We start from the raw sequence: 17,063 nt of genomic DNA, 5'->3' as shown, positions 1-17,063 counted from the left end.
GTTCGCCATTCCATGCTCGCGGTACCAGGCTCCCATCCAATCTCGTTAGCTTGTAGACACTGGTTCGGATGACTGACTCTATCTGGTAGGCTCCTTCCCAATTTGGCCCGAGCACGCCAGCTGCTGGATCTCGCGCTGCCAAAAATACACGCCTTAGCACCAGATCTCCTACACCGAACTTTCGATCTCGAACCCTCTTGTTGAAGTACCTGGTAGCTCGTTGCTGGTAGGCAGCGTTCCTCAGCTGAGCTACTTTTCTTCTTTCTTCGATCAAGTCTAAGGTTTCTTCGAGCTGAGTGTGGTTTGAGCTTTGGTCATAAGTGTGAGTTCGAATTATAGGTATCTCGACCTCGATAGGCAACATAGCTTCGCAACCGTATGCCAGAGAGAACGGAGTATGTCCTGTTGATGTTCGAGCTGTAGTCCTATATCCCCATAGGACTTGGGGCAATTCGTCGGGCCATCGTCCTTTTGCTTCCTCCAACTTTTTCTTTAGCAAACTTTTGAGAGTCTTGTTTACAGCTTCGACCTGGCCATTCGCCTGAGGATGAGCTACTGACGAAAAACTCTTTATTATTCCATTCTTCTCGCAAAAGTTAGTGAACAAGTCACTATCGAACTGGGTTCCGTTGTCGGATACAATTTTCCTCGGCATCCCATATCGGCATACGATGTTCTTTACCACGAAGTCAAGGACCTTTTTGGAATTTATTGTTGCTAACGGTTCAGCCTCTGTCCACTTTGTGAAGTAATCTACAGCGACTACAACATACTTCACACCGCCTTTGCCAGTTCGGAGAGAGCCTATGAGGTCGATTCCCCATACTGCAAAGGGCCATGGGGAAGTCATCATGGTCAGCTCGGATGGTGGAGCTCGAGGAATCGTGGCGAACCTCTGGCATTTATCGCATTTCTTTACGTACTCGAAAGAATCCGATTTAATGGTAGGCCAGAAATAACCTTGGCGTATGATTTTCTTGGACAGGCTATGCCCCCAGGTATGGTCTCCACAGAACCCTTCATGAATTTATTCAATGATCTTCTTGGCTTCGGGTGGAGTCACGCACCGAAGAAATGGCATGGAATATCCCTTTCTATACAGCTTTCCGTCCAAAATGGTGTGACGGGGAAGTTGATACATTAACTTTCGAGCCTGGTTCCGATCTTTTGGAAGGACTCCGGTCTCGAGATATTCGACTATCGGGGTCATCCAGGTAGGCTCGGACTCAATCATACACACGTCTTCCTCCTCCGGCTCGTTAATGCTAGGTGCCGAGAGGTGTTCTATTGGCACAACATTTAGCTCATCATTCTTGGCGGAAGTAGCGAGTCGAGCTAAGGCATCTACATTTGAGTTTTTCTCTCGGGGAACCTGTTCGATCGCATAAAACTCGAAATGTTCCAATGCGGATTTTTCCTTCTCTAAGTAAGCTGCCATTTTTGTGCCACGATCTTGGTATTCTCCCAAGATTTGGTTAACCACAAGCTGGGAGTCGCTGTAGAAATGTATTGCTTTAGCTTTGAGCTCTTTGGCTATACGAAGTCCCGCCAATAAACCCTCGTATTCGGCCTCGTTATTCGACACATTGAAGTTGAATCTTAAGGCAGAATGAAATCTGCTCCCTGCAGGAGTAATCAAAATGACCCCTGCCCCCGATCCATTTTCATTAGATGATCCATCGACGTAAAGTTTCCACAGCTCGTGGGCCGGGGTTATAACTTCATCGTTGGTCATGCCAGTACATTCCACTATAAAGGCTGCTAGTGCCTGTGCCCTAATGGTCGTCCTCGGGTGGTAGGTGATCTCGAACTGTCCGATTTCAATCGCCCATTTAAGAATTCGACCTGAAGCCTCCGGTTTAGACAAGACTTGCCTAAGTGGTTGATTAGTCAATACATGGATGGGGTGCGCCTTAAAGTAGGGTCGAAGTTTACGAGATGAATGAATTAAGCTGAGAGCTAGCTTCTCCATCAAGGGGTATCTCGACTCTGCCCCCAGTAATCTTTTGCTGATGTAATATACGGGTCTCTGTACCTTTTCTTCTTCTCGCACGAGCACTGCACTTATTGCGTATTCGGTAGTGGAAAGATATAAGTATAGTACTTCTCCCGTAATAGGTTTTGATAAGATGGGGGGTTCTGCGAGGTGCTTTTTAAGCTCCTGGAAGGCCAGCTCACACTCTTCCGTCCATTCAAATTTCTTGCCTCCCTTTAAACGTTTGAAAAATGGAAGACAACGGTCTGTAGATTTCGAAATAAACCTACTTAGCGCCGCCATCCTCCCGGTCAAACTTTGGACATCTTTGTGTCTTCGAGGTGAGGGCATGTCGATCAAGGCCTGGATCTTGTCTGGGTTGGCTTCTATTCCACGAGCATTTACAATAAAGCCCAGGAATTTTCCTGATGATACCCCGAAGGAGCACTTCTGAGGATTTAGTTTCATGTTATACTTCCGGAGCACGCCATAGCACTCTTTGAGGTCATCAACATAAACTTCCATGTTGTTCCCTATTTGCTCCGAAAACATCATATTCACGAGCCGCTGGTATGTGGCCCCAACATTTTTGAGCCCGAATGGCATGACATTATAATAGTATAGCCCCTTGTCCGTTATGAAGCTCGTATGTTCCTAGTCGGGGGCATGCATGGGAATCTGGTTATTTCCAGAATAGGCATCCATGAACGACATCAGTCCATGCCCCACCGTGGCATCCACGAGCTGGTCAATTCTCGGTAAGGGAAAACAGTCCTTCGGGCAAGCTTTGTTGAGGTCCGAATATTCAATACAGGTTCTCCACGTCCCATTAGGTTTTGGGACCAACACCGGATTGGCTACCCAAGCAGGGTAAAAAGCATCCCTAATGAACCAGTTTGCTTTTAACCTGTCGACCTCCTCCTTCAGTATCTTTTTCCTGTCGTCATCCAGCTGTCTTCGCTTTTGTTGCTTCGGAAGGAAGCTTTTATCAATATTTAGCGCGTGGCTCGCTATGTTCGGACTTATTCCTACCATGTCCGAATGTGACCATGCGAAGACATCCTGGTTTCTCTTCAAAAAGCAAATTAGTTGCTATTTGGTTTCTTCCTGGAGGTGTTTCCCAACCTTTACCTTTTTCGAGGGATCGGACTCTTCGAGTTGGATCTCTTTGAGCTCTTCTAACGGTTCAAGATCAACTTTCTCCTCAACCCTCGGATCAATTTCTTCATCAATCTCCAAGACCGTCCCATCTTTATTCTGAACAATGACGAGTGCCTGTGTGCTCGTCTGTTTCTTTCCTCTTAAGGAAATGTTGTAGCATTCCCTTCCAGCCAACTGATCTCCCTTCAATGTCTCGATGCCACTAGGGGTCGGGAACTTAACGGCTAGATGCCTTACAGACGAGACTGCCCCCAGCCCAATCAGGGCGGGTCTTCCGAGCAGCACGTTGTAAGCCGAAGGTAGGTCTACTACTACGAACTCCATCATCTTGATTGTTGAGACTGGGTAGTCTCCCAAGGTTACGGGGAGTTTGATGGATCCCATGCTAGCTGTCCCTTCTCCTGAGAAGCCGTACAGTGTTTTTTCACATGCTTTCAGGTCGCGAAGAGTGAGCCCATTTTCTCCAAGGTGGCTTTATAAAGAATGTTAACTGAGCTCCCATTGTCTATGAGAACCCGGTGAACTCTCTTATTTGCGAGTTGGAGAGTGATGACCAGTGGGTCATGGTGAGGAAACTGAACATGGGACACGTCATCCTCAGTGAAGGTTATTGGCTGGGATTCAATCTTTTGATTTTTTGGAGCTCTAGGTTCGAGTTCATAAGGAGACCCATCCCCAGTTTTTAGCTCGTTCACATATCTTTTTTGGGCATTTCTGCCTATGCCCGTGGGATGAGGCCCTCCCGAGATGGTTATCATGTCTTCTTCATCAATTGGAGGGGGCCTATCTTCTTCCCTAGCTCGGGAATTGTTGTTTTGTGCAGGCTGTGGCGCGGCTGCCCTCTGGCTCGTAGACGCCTGATTAGTATTCTGGTTTTTGACATATTGTCTGAAATAACCTCTCGAGATCAATCATTCGATCTCATCTTTCAGCTGTCGACATTCATCAATAGTATGCCCGGTGTCTTTGTGAAATCGGCAATATTTGCTGGAGTCCCTCTTGGACTTGTGATTTCTCATTGGGTCTGGATGCCTGAAGGGGACCTGGTTTTCATTAGCCAGGTATATGTTCTCCCGAGACTCGTTGAGCTCGTTGTACACTTTGTACACGGAGAAATATCTCTCCCCCTTCTTTTTCTTTCCTCCCTCGGCCTCGGGGTTACTCCCTTCGTTCTTCTCTCTCTTGGAAGGGTTTTCTGCAGCTGGCTTTGAGGTTTGTGGGTCCGCTGAGGTTGAGGCAAAGTTCACATTTATCGTAGTAGTTACGGGCTGGGAGGTCACATTAAGTGTCGACCTTGCTTACTCTACATTGACAAACCTCTGTGCTCGTTTGTTAAACTCGGTTAGGGACCTCACTGGTTTTCTCTGCATGTCATCCCAAAGAGCACTTCCTGGCATTACTCCAGCCTGGACAGCCATTAGATGACCATTGTCATCCACATTTCGAGCTCGGGCAACTTCCAAGTTAAACCTTGTAAGGTAACTTTTCGATGTCTCACCTGGCTGCTGCCGAACGTTAGTCAGAGTTGATGCCTCAGGTCTAACCCCCATCATGGCTCTGAACTGCTTCTTGAAGTCTTTAGACAACTGATCTCAAGAAGTTATTGAGTGTCTTCTATATTTTTCGAACCAGCTTTTGGCTGGTCCTGTCAGCGATGCTGAAAATAACATGCATCTGAGCTCGTAACCCACGTTACTTGCTCTCATTATGGTATTGAATGTACTCAAATGCCTGTACGAGTCAGACTTTCCCTCAAACGTTGGGACGTGAGGGATCCGAAATCCTTGGGGAAATGGAGTGTTGGAAATATGGGGAGCAAACGGTTCAAGCTCCTCGTCAGAATCTTCATATCAACCCTGACCTTGCTCATTTTTCAAGAGCCTGAAGGCCTTTTCTAACTGATCAATTCTTTCCTGGACCGGGTCCGTGAGGGGTATTGCCTGAAATTGGTTGTCGTCGATCACAATTCCAGGTTTGCGCCTCCGCAGGGGGTCCTTACGCCTATTTAAGCGATCCCTCAGGTCCGGGTTTGTTGGGTTAACATTACCCCGATTCTGATTCAAGTGTTCCTGCAGGTCGGAACGATGCCTGCGGCTCCCAGTATTCTTTCGACCTCGATCATGCATGCTGACTGATCTGGTATCTCCAGAGTCGTCACTAGTAAGACTCGTCGCATGATTATTTCGAGATGGGTCTCTTTCATGCCGCCTCGTTTCTGCAGTGCGAGACTGGGACGTTTGACTTTTTTCAGATAGGGCGCCTCTCCGCTCCTGGAAAGCTTCCCTGTTCCCTTGTCTCCTCTCTGCCCGTCTTTCCTCATCATCTTGAACTGGTCGAGCATTCCTGCGAGGAGGTGAGGGATATCTTATAGGCGATGGAGGGAATCGTATGGGCGACGGTGGCTGCCACCCATTTCGTGGCCTGGACGGTCCGGAGTTTTCCCGAGATGGGTTGGTTGCATTCTGTGTGCTTCCAAGGACTTGAGTCCGAGCCTCTGCAGGGGCTTGGTTGTTCTCAGTTCCCGCTGGTACCTCCGCAGGTGGATTAACCGGGGCCCTAGCTCGGGTACTTCTCTAGGGTCTCGAGGGAGCGGATGGCTCTGCTGGTGCCGGAGGTTGTTCCGGCCTTCTTGTGGCAGCATTTTTTCGTGGAAGCCCACGAGGCCTGCGGGGAGGAACATGCACGTCCCTCGGAGGAGGGGCTTGGTTTTCACGCGGAGGCGGAGGCTGAGCCGCCTGCGCCTCTGCGACTATCCTAGCCAACTCTTCATTCTGTTTGTTGGCTTCTGCCAACTGCTGTTTCAGCTACCGGTTTTCAAGTTCCACAATGGGAACGTACCGCTCAGGATTGTAATACATATCCTCATCCCTTGGAGGTGCGGGTGGTCCCCGAGAATCGTAGGACACGCTTCTCTCTTCAGCGTCCAGGTTTACCATTGGCTGTTTCCCAGGGCATCTCAGATAGTTTTCTTCATGAATGTTTTGATCGTTAGCGGCCATAACTTGCTCAGGGACTGAATGCTTAAGGCTCTCAATGAAAGAACCAAATTGTTGACGCCGTTTTTCGTCAACAGTGAATAAAGAGCACGAAAACAATAAATAGTTGTGACCAGAAAAACACAATAAGACAAACAGGATTTTTTACGTGGTTCAGCAGTTAACTCTGCCTAGTCCACGAGTCTTTGTTATTAGAACTTAAGATGATTTCTGGAAATTCTTCAAGAATGAATTCCCCAGAGTTTCTCTCCAGATCACAGAATTTCCCTCCTTTACAAAGGGACATGACTTCTCTATTTATAGAGGAAGTCTCAGGATACAATCCCGCACGTTTCTGGGAGGTTATCCATTACATTAATAAATTTAATGGCTTTAAAAGCCTGTAACTCCTATATACAAGGAAACGTCCCCTGAAGATTAGGGGGCATATAACTGATTGATAAATATCCCTTTATTATAGGGAAGTTACAACAATAAATGTAGACTGCATATTTCCAAAATGACTCATTAAGATATTCAAAGTTATCAATCTACATCGTCAGTGCCGTGCCAACCCAGGTCTCTTAATGACTTTCGAGTTGTAGTATTTTCCCGAGATCATGTGGCTTCGAGCTCATACTTATGTCAGGCTCGGAACCCCTGATCCGAGGTCATCCGAGAATAGACGTACTTCAATGTTTGTCTTTTGAGCTTGTGAGGATTTCGAGGCTACCATCTTCAAGGTTGCCACCTGCTTTATAGGTTCGGTGCCTAGGTTGTGGACACGTATTCCTAGATATTGCGAGCCCATACCTGACGAATCCAGCTTTCGAGATCACAATTCTCAAGGCTCGAAATCTGGGTGTAACAATTTATCTTTTATCAAGAATAAAGAAGTTTCTTCTCCAATCATTGATGTGTGATTTGAATAATATCATGGATATTTTGTACCTTAAATATGGTAGTTTGTAATCTAAAAGTTCAATGTATTATTTAAAAAAAAAAAAAAAATGTTTTTGTTTCATTTTTCTTTTATATGTTTATGTCATTCTTTTATATATAATATTGTTTATTTATTTAAAATTTACATGTCATAAAAACTTAATAAAAATAATTAACATATTTTTCTAAATAAAACTAAGCAAACGTGCACGTTGCTTGTGCCTAGTATTTATATAAAAGAGAGCCCCAAAGAGATGACATGACACTCTAAAATTGCTACAAAACACTTTCTATTTTTTTTCTTCACATTTTCTAATTCATCTTTTTTAAATTTATGATTATTAATTAATAATTAAATAAAACTAAAAATATCTAATTATAAAATTTATACTAGAAATTTTCTCTTTTTTTTTTTCACAATTTTGAATTCATCTTTTTCAAATTTATATAAAATTTATAATAGAAGATTTCTCTTTCTTTTCACATTTTTGAATTCATCTTTTTCAAATTTATGATTATTAATTAATAATTAAAGAAAAAAACTAAATTATCTAATTATAAAATTCATAATAGAAGTAAATTAATTTTAATAATAATAACTATATAATAATAACCGTCATTTTTTCATTTTTATTCTACTTTTCTAATTTATGACTATTAATTAATTAAGGGAAAAACTCTATCTATTTTCTCTTTTTTTCTCATTTTTATTTTTATTTTAATAATAATAATAATAATCATAATAACTATCAATTAAAAATATCTATATAATAATAAATAATCTATCTATTTATATTTTTAACATTTTGATAAAATACGGTGTCCTAAAGTTGCTTTTAAACAATAAAAGGTCCAAACAGGAAATCGATCAGAATACACGTAGTTTAAATAATCTATCTATATAGTCATACTTTAAACTTTTGATAAAACATGAGGTCCACAAGTTCATCATTTTTAAAAATAAAGGGACCAAATGGGTAATCGATTAAAATACAAGGTTCAAAATAGTGTGAACCTATCGAATATATAAATTATATAAATATATGTAATTTACTTGTCATAAAGAGTTTTTAATTTTTTTTAAAAATAAAGGGTCAAAATGAATAATCGGCCAAAATACAATGTTCAAATAAATGATTTATCTATTCCTATTTTTAACCTTTCGACAAAACACGAGATCTAAACGTTATTTTTTAAAAATAATGAACACCATCATGAAAAAAAATTGCAGCCAATCCCTACCACACAATCTCCAAAAAAAAATTAATATATATTTTTAATTATTACAATCTCTATCTATTTTTAATTTTTTTCTCATTTTTTATTCAAATTTTTCTAAAAAAAATATATTTTATTCTACTTTTAAAAAATATATAATAATAATAATAATAATAGTAATTAACTCTATTTTATTTTATTTTCATTTCTAAAATAACAATTATAATATATGTCAATTAAAAATATCTATATAAATAAATAAATAATTTTTTATTTATTTTTTACATTTTGGCAAAATACAAAGTCCAAAAGTTGATTTTTAAAAGTAAAGATTCCAAATGGGTAATCGGCTAAAATATAAGATTTAATATAGTGTGAACCCTTATACAAAACATAAATTAAACATTTAATTTACTCTCTATAAAGAATTTTTAACTTTTTGAATAAATACATGGACCAAAGCTAATTTTTTAAAATAAGGGGTCACAATGAGTAATCGACCATACAATGTTCAAATAATTGATCTATCTATTCTTATTTTTAATCTTTTGATAAAACACAATGTCTAAAAGTCAATTTTTAAAAATAAAAGGTCTAAACAGATAATCAGCTGAAATAATCCTTACACAAAACATAAAATTATTTATATATAGTTCAGACTTTTTATAAAAAATCAGTATAATAATAATAATAATCACGTGTACAACAAATTGTTTTTGATACTTTAATTATTAAAAAAATATCGAAAACATACAAGAGATTTGTTGTCCAATGAACATTTTCATAAAAAAAAATTAGGGAAAGATACCCCTACATGTCGAGCATGTCCCTACCTCATAATCTCAAAAAAAAAAAACGCATTTTTTTTATATGTTTTCTAGTTTGTTTATAATTTTAGAGAAATTTTGTAATCCTACATTGAAATTATATTGTAACAATATAGAGAATAACCATATAATTAATTGATGGACGGAGGACACTATACATGAGCATATGCGCGGTAATAACTAGAGGCTAACAAAGGTTGTCATAATTTCCTCAAAAAAAAAAAAAAAAACAAATGTTTTCATAGTACTGAAAAGTGTTACCTGTAATAAGTTGATTTATATGAAGATATATATTTAAAAAAATAGTACAAGTACTAAACTTGGTTGTTATATTAATTTTCCAAAAATGAAAACCAAAATAACTTTGTGTATACTTTGGCAGAGCTAAAATGGAAGGCATCAGTTTATCAAATTATGCGAACACTTCGTTCTAATAATAAGAACAATAAAATTTATAAACAACAAAAGGTACATTAGTGCACAGGACAGGAAGGAAGGACAGGAAGGAAGGCAAGACATGAAAAATACAAATAGATAAAGTTCCAAATATCAATCTCGCTTGGCTTCTTTAGATTATTTTTGTCTCGACTTAATGTATTTGATTCTCAGCCCACCACCAACTCCATCATAGAGAGTAGAGACTTACCCCCAATGTCCATTTAATTAATATATTTTTAATATATGCTTTCATGTATATATCCAATCCAATCAGAGAGTTTTATTAATTTTTAAGTTATCTATATTATCTATATATTGTCCTTATTAATCAGCCTCATTGTCTTTATATAAGATATAAGATTAGTATAGAAACCACCTTACTCTCTTCTCCTCCATATATTTCTGGTAATGATCTGTCATAGAATAATCATACAAGTTGAAGTCATGGCAGTTTGAAGCAGAAAAGCCTTATAATAGACTATGGTTTTAGCTATTGAAGAGGAATATATTTATATTTATATATATATATATATATATATATATGTTCTTATAGTCTGCTATGTGTTAAGATATCTTTTTGGTGATCTGGGTCTGTGTTAAACAAGAGAAAAGATCATTGCGATGAAAGAGTTTTGATCATGACAAGTAGTAATAACCAAATATGGCAGTTGGAGAGATTATGGTAATGGCAATCGTAATATCGATCATACTCTTATTTGTTGGAATAGCTATGTTGATCTTCATCCACGTGTGCATCGTGGGCAGGGCTTTCAGAAGAGGTTTCGGAAACGTGTTGGTGCCGGAGAGAGGCGGCGCCACCCTCGCCACAAGTGGCGGTGCATCCACCGGCAACACGAGCATGTCCAAAGACGACCTCGAAAACCTTCCCAGCTTTCACTATAAAACGACAGAAGACACGAGAAGTGACGAGGACTGTGCGGTGTGCTTAGAGACATTCGAGATGGGCGACAAGTGTCGTTTGTTGCCCACGTGTAACCACAGCTTCCATGCCCAGTGCGTCGACACGTGGCTTCTCCGGACACCCTTTTGTCCCATATGTCGAACTGGAGCCGATTCTCGTAAGGGGAGTAGTCGTTTTAGTACTGACACTAGAGGAGATCTGAGCCAAACGACAGAGAGCAGCAGTCGTTTGAGTGACATTAGGATTGATCATGGTGATGATGATGATAATGATGATGTGCTTACAGAGAGTGAAAGCCAGAGAATAGAAGATAGTGGTGCCATAATTGGTAGCAATGGGTTTAGTGAGGAGAATCAAACCCAATCTCTGGGAAAAATGAGAGAGTTGAATGTTACTTGTTCAGTTTCTGGTACAAAATCAGAAGAGAACCAAGGTGAGAGTACTAGAGAGTTGTTGAGTGTTGTAATTTGTTCAGTTTCTGGTGTGGAATCAAAAGAGATCCAAACTAGTCCAACTAGATAGTTATTGTACATGCCATCTTACATATATAATTTGTCATGTAATTACTTTTTTTTTTCACGTGATTGCATTTTTTGTTGGGTTGTATTGTTGTGGTAATGTAGTATTTATTGTTGCATAGATAGTCATAGTTATATGCTTTTAACTTTAATAGATGTATGTTAGTTCTGATTTTTAAAGTGGAAACAAGTTGTTTGCCATAAAAGATTGGTTGATGCTGTTTCGAACACCAAAATTGAAAGAAGTTGATTATGACAATGTCGTTTCTGTTGTACTGCCTCGACTGAGCATCTCTTACACGGTACAATTCCAAAATTTGAAGCTCATTTGTATGGTTTCACTAAATTAAAATAAAAGTGATTATACTTGTGGTGGTTTTGTAAATTTTGAAATTCACTAAAGTAGATGGTATATTTCTAAATTTATTTGAAACTGTGGTATTTTGAAAACGAAGTAAAGAAAAGTTAGTATCTTAAGGTGTTTGTTTGGTTGGAATGTAATAGAATGGTAATAAGAATGGGAATAGAATGGTAGTAAGAATTATATTCTATTGTTTAGTTGAACTTTGGAATCAACATTGTCATCGTAATTATTATGTTTGGTTAACCATTGGAATGGAATAAAATAAATATTAAATTGACTAAAATATCCTTATTAATTTTATTTGATAATTTTAAAAATTTAATTTTGGAGAGAATGCAAGAGGTAATATTAAGATTTTATTATATTTTTTAAATTCACTTTAGGAATGGAATAACCATTAAAATGGATTTGGATTTGGAGTGGAAAAGAATTTCCATTAAATGGTGGAATTCTAATTTTATTGGAATGGATCCATAGCTGATTCCTCCAAAACAAACATGGAGTAAAAGGAAAGAGTCATTACACTGGCTTCGCTCGCTGTTGGAACTCAATGTCAAAGGAGTTCAACGTGTCTGTGATTGCTCATTAAAGAGAAATCAACCGTGATCTACTTGTGTAACTTAAAGGGTCACCATTGGTAGCCTAACTAATGACTCAATTGTCGGAGTGATTTTGTGACTCAACTAGTTAACCCAATAGGTTACTATTGGTAAACAAATGGGTTACCATTTGTAAGCTCCAAATTTTATAAAAATATTATATTTTATTTATACAAAGGATTTCATATTTTTTTAAAATACAATCATTTACATATTAATTAAATAGAATATCACACTTTATTTTATAAAGTAACCTAACGAGTTATCATTGGTAACCAAATGGATAATTATTGATATCCAGTCCTAGCTCTTAAATTCTATTCTATAGTGAAGTGGGTGATCGTATAGTCCGGTACTAGCCAAAATACCACAAAATGATGGGGACATTATATTAATTAAAGTCTCATTCCCATGATTTTTAGTAACTTCTCGACAAAGTAGACACAAGAAAACAACCCAAAATTATCCCAAAGGATAAAAACAAAAGACCTACACTAGTTCTAAAAGAATAAATGGAAAAAGATTACGAATTGACAATTTGCTAAATACTGCCAAAATACAAAAAATCGTGAAGCAGGTAAGACTTAAATTTTCCTTGTACCAATTGGCAAAAGATAAGTGAACTAATACAACAACTCAGTCGTGTATTATTATTTAGAGTCGCTGTAAAAGTAAGTCTACAAAGTCCAAAATTTTAGTCATAAGACCACTCAAGAATCCATATCGTATTATAAGAATAATTTTAAACATCATGATTGATGTTTTGCCCTATTATAAAGTATGAAAATATGATCACACGCGAACTTTTGCCCTACAAACAAAAAATCTTTTTCACGTTTTAGTGTTAAATGAAACAGAAGCAACGTTTTGATCCTTTAGTTTTTTTTTACATAGATCCCACATAAATTACGTAGCTATGCCTGTTGAAATTTTGTGTTGAATTGAAAAACAAATGAAATTTTAGTCCCACATTGTTTATAGGAGGATTTTCTCTTCTTACTTAGCCTATATAAATGGGTCTAGACTGAAAAGTTCAGAACTATAAAAGAATTCCATAACAATTAGATTGAGGTATGTAATTATACTTATTTGTTCTAGTTAAATTTTTTATATTTTTTACTTTTCTATTTTCTATTTGTATAATGAGTAGATATAAATATTATATTTTTATTTTATTGATCATATTTTGTGCAGAATGCCTATATAAAAACAAAATAAAACAATGGAATTATCCTTCGAAACCGGAGCTATTTCACCACTGCCACGTAATCATGTCGTTTTGTTCCCCTTCATGTCCAAAGGCCACACAATCCCACTCCTCCACCTGAGCCGCCTCCTCATCCTCCGCTGTATTTCCGTCTCCTTCTTCACCACTCCAGCTAACCGCCCATTCATTGTTGATTCTCTCTCCGATACCACCGTCTCTATAATCGATCTCCCCTTCCCGGAAAAAGTAAACGGAATCCCGGCCGGCGTTGAGAGCACAGATGGTCTCCCATCCATGTCTTTGTTCCACTCCTTCGCCATGGCTACTGTTATCATGAAACCCGACTTCGATCGAGCCCTCAAGAATCTCAACCCACCTCCGAGCTTCATCGTCTCCGATGGGTTCCTCTGGTGGACCCTCGATTCGGCTTCCGAGATGGGTCTCCCGCGGTTCGTTTCATATGGCATGTCTAGCTACGCCCAGGTCCTTGTCAGAGTTTCGATCCAATACGGGCTTGTTCACGGAGTCCAAAACGATGAACCAATCACGATCCCTCCTTTCCCATGGATTAAAATAAGAAAAGACGACATTCCCAAGTTTTCAGATATGCCGGGAAATAGTTCGGAGCTGGAATTCAGTGCCAAAACAATAGATGCCACGTCTAGGAGTTTCGGCTTGATTGTTAACAGTTTCTACGACATTGAGTCAACTTATGTTGACTATTTTAATCACAAGTGTCGGCCCAAAGCCTGGTGTATTGGGCCCCTTTGTTTGGCAAGCCCACTAAAGAATACAGACCCAGTAAACAAGTCTACGATCATTCGATGGCTAGACCAGAAGCGAGACGAAGAAGAGGGCTCTGTTCTCTACGTGGCGTTCGGGTCTCAGGCTGAGATGTCTTCCCAACAGCTCAAAGAAATTGCAATTGGGTTGGAAGAATCCGAGGTAAATTTTTTGTGGGTATTGAGAAAGAGGGAGAAAAATGAGAGGGATAGCAACGAGTTTTTGTATGATGGGTTCGAAAATAGGGTGAAAAACAGAGGAATGGTGGTGAGAGATTGGGTTGACCAGAGAGAGATATTAAGTCACGACAGTGTTCAAGGGTTTTTAAGTCATTGTGGTTGGAATGCTGTGATCGAGAGCATATGCGCCGGCGTACCGATTCTAGTGTTGCCCATGACGGCAGATCAGCCTTTGAATGCGAAAATGGTGGTGGAGGAGATGAAGGTTGGGTTGAGGATTGAGACTTGTGATGGTTACGCAAAAGGGTTTGTGAAGAGCCAAGGATTAAAGAACAAGGTGAAGGAGTTAATGGAGGGGGAGACGGGGAAGGAAGTGGGGAAGAACGTGAAGGAAGTTGCAGTTATTGCGAGGAAGGCTATGGAAGAAGGTGGTTCGTCGTGGCAAGCATTTGATTCTCTCATCGATGAAGCATTTAACTATATCTCTTAGAAATAGTGTTGTTATGTACTGTGATTAACTTATTATATTAACAAAGAAAAACATGATTTACTAAATAGTAAAAAAAAATTGATTTTTGATTTACTAACAATATCAAAATCTAAAGATTTTGTTTTCTTTCTAATACGACGGTCGTTACCGTAACCCCATTTTCATCCTCATCTTCATCGCCATTTCCATTTTAATCTCAAACCTAATTCTTATTTCAAATTCAAATTAAGTCTTCATCTTCATCACCATCACACCCTAACCCCCAAAATCTAACTCCAAAATCAGATATCACATTCAACAATATTACTCAAACCCAAAAATTTTATGAACAAAGAAAATACCACTAATGTACAATCAATACCCAGCACAAACCCAGATTGTTAAAAAAGGAAAATACCACTAATGTTCAATCAATACCCATAAATTTTAAGGGCAAAACCCCATTTCAGAAAGCAGGCGCTGAGATCGCGTCAACCACCACCATTTTCACCGGAGAGAAGAGCTGAAACTCACCATTGCATTCACCATTATATTGCCTTTGTAACATTCCCACCAAGTCAACTCAGAGAGAAAAGCTGAAACTCACGATCGCATTCACCATCGCCTTCATATTCAATCTAATATTCAAGCTCATCAACATCAGATTCAAACCATATTCACTCTCTCGTCAATATTAAGATTCAAACTCATAAAAAATGAAGAAAAAACTCAAATCTCATCAAAGAAATGAAACCCATAAAAGATAAACCAGATGAGCCATATCTAACCCTTTTCTAAACCCACCTGCAGTGTGGACACCAGCCTCGCGTCTTCCACAATGCCGACCTGCCTCACCTTCACGTCTTCCTAGCTCCAGCATCGATCCCGTCACTCCCTGGGCATGCCAACGATATGAAGCCACCAAGCCTCGCGAGCGATGGAGAAGACAACCGACGTTGGTGCTTCGCGTTCCTGGCAGTGGACCTCAACGGCACACTAGATCTTTCCCGTCCTCAGCCCCAACGTTGGTGCTTAGCATTCCCTGCGTCTTCCACAGTGCCGACCAACCCTACCCTCTCTTTCCCCCTTCTCTTGGTTGAAGAAACAATTGAGCCTTTAGTGTAACTTTTTTTTTCCTTTTATGTTTTTTTAATTTAGGGGATATAGTATTTGTCACCGTGAGTTTTATGGAAATACTGGTTATTATAACCTTTTGATTTAAAATCGTACATATTTCTTACACTTAATCAAATCTTTATATATATACTAGATATAAATAACCTATAATATGAATATTTGGTTAGTTTTATTTATAGAGATTATTAATTATTTTTATTAAATTTATATTAATGTCATATAAATTTCAAATAAATATTATATTTTAATTAAATAATTTATTTAATTTTGTTTAAGTTTATGTTTGTTCTAGTTTTTGAATTTGAGAGGGATAATTATATATTATATGTTTAATGTAATATTAAATATTATACATGTATTTTAAATTTAAGTTTCTTGCTAGTTTTAAAAAAAATAATCAATTTGTTACTAATTACCAGTAGATTATATTATATATTTAATATGATATTATTATAATAAGTGAGTTTAAATTTAATTAAATTTTATTATTTAAAAATAATTATCATTGTAAAATATCTCAAACATATCATATTTTAATTTGTTTAATTATTTATTATTTTTAAAAAATTATCATTGTAAAATATCTCAATAAAATCTTATTTTAATTTTTTATTTTATTTTATTTAAGTTTAAGTATTTACAAAATACCGTTAGATATAAGAATATTATGTTAAATATAAGAATATTTCGTTAAAGTTGACATTAAAAAAATAAAAAACCGTTAAAACTAAGAATTTCTGTTATCTACACACTTATTATATAGAATATGTATATATACTAGATACAAACAACGTGCATATTGCATGTTTGTTTAATTTTATTTATAGAATTTATTAATTATTTTTATTAATATCATATAAATTTTGAAATAAATGTTGTATTTTAATTAAATAATTTATTTATTTTTGTTTAAGTTTATGATTGTTGTAGATTTTGAATTTGGGACTGATAACAAGATATTATATATTATATGTTTAATGTAATATTAAATATTATACCTGAATTTTAAATTTAAGTTTCTTGCTAATTTAAAAAAAAAAAAAAATTTGTTGTTAATTCACAGTATATTATATTATATGTTTAATATGATGTTATTCTAATAAGTGAGTTTAAGTTTAATTAAATTTTATTTAAGTTATAATTTTTTTTATTTTTAAATAATTATCATTGTAAAATATCTCAAAAATATCATATTTTATTTTGTTTAATTATTTATTACTTTAAAATAATTATCATTATAAAAAATCTGAAAAATATCTTATTTTAATTTGTTTAATTATTTATTATTTTTAAATAATTATTATTGTAAAATATCTCAAAAATATCATATTTTAATTTTTTTAATTATT

The 17,063-nt window shown here is 37.1% G+C and overlaps 2 protein-coding genes and 1 long non-coding RNA gene across 3 annotated transcripts; 2 read left to right on the top strand and 1 right to left on the bottom strand.

Annotated features, from left to right (window-relative positions):
- Nucleotides 1-10,080: 10,080 nt before the first annotated feature.
- LOC133816151 (putative RING-H2 finger protein ATL49) lies at nt 10,081-11,121 on the top strand. Its single transcript, XM_062248803.1, has one exon. The coding sequence runs from the start codon at nt 10,198-10,200 to the stop codon at nt 10,978-10,980; it is 783 nt and encodes a 260-aa protein (XP_062104787.1). The 5' UTR covers nt 10,081-10,197; the 3' UTR covers nt 10,981-11,121.
- A 1,869-nt stretch (nt 11,122-12,990) lies between these two features.
- On the top strand, nt 12,991-14,691 carry LOC133818127 (UDP-glycosyltransferase 90A1-like). Its single transcript, XM_062250841.1, has 2 exons — nt 12,991-13,010; nt 13,134-14,691. Exon 2 carries the CDS (start codon nt 13,162-13,164, stop codon nt 14,596-14,598), a length of 1,437 nt encoding a protein of 478 aa, XP_062106825.1. The 5' UTR covers nt 12,991-13,010; nt 13,134-13,161; the 3' UTR covers nt 14,599-14,691.
- Nucleotides 14,692-14,868: 177 nt separating this feature from the next.
- Nucleotides 14,869-15,699, bottom strand: LOC133818128 (uncharacterized). The gene is made up of 2 exons (XR_009885798.1): nt 15,382-15,699; nt 14,869-15,215 (listed from the first exon to the last, which is right to left on the bottom strand). It is a non-coding gene; the product is annotated as an uncharacterized LOC133818128 (long non-coding RNA).
- Nucleotides 15,700-17,063: the final 1,364 nt, after the last annotated feature.

The sequence above is a fragment of the Humulus lupulus genome, chromosome 2, assembly GCF_963169125.1.
Source record: "Humulus lupulus chromosome 2, drHumLupu1.1, whole genome shotgun sequence".
Taxonomy (NCBI): Eukaryota; Viridiplantae; Streptophyta; class Magnoliopsida; order Rosales; family Cannabaceae; genus Humulus; species Humulus lupulus.
The sequence above is the reverse complement of the archived record's forward strand: the minus strand, read 5'-3'. Positions and strand labels throughout refer to the sequence as shown.

Coding starts and splice junctions, on each gene's coding strand:
- LOC133818127 (XM_062250841.1), top strand. CDS start 13,162: ATGGAATTATCCTTCGAAACCGGAGCTATTTCACCACTGCCACGTAAT.
- LOC133816151 (XM_062248803.1), top strand. CDS start 10,198: ATGGCAGTTGGAGAGATTATGGTAATGGCAATCGTAATATCGATCATA.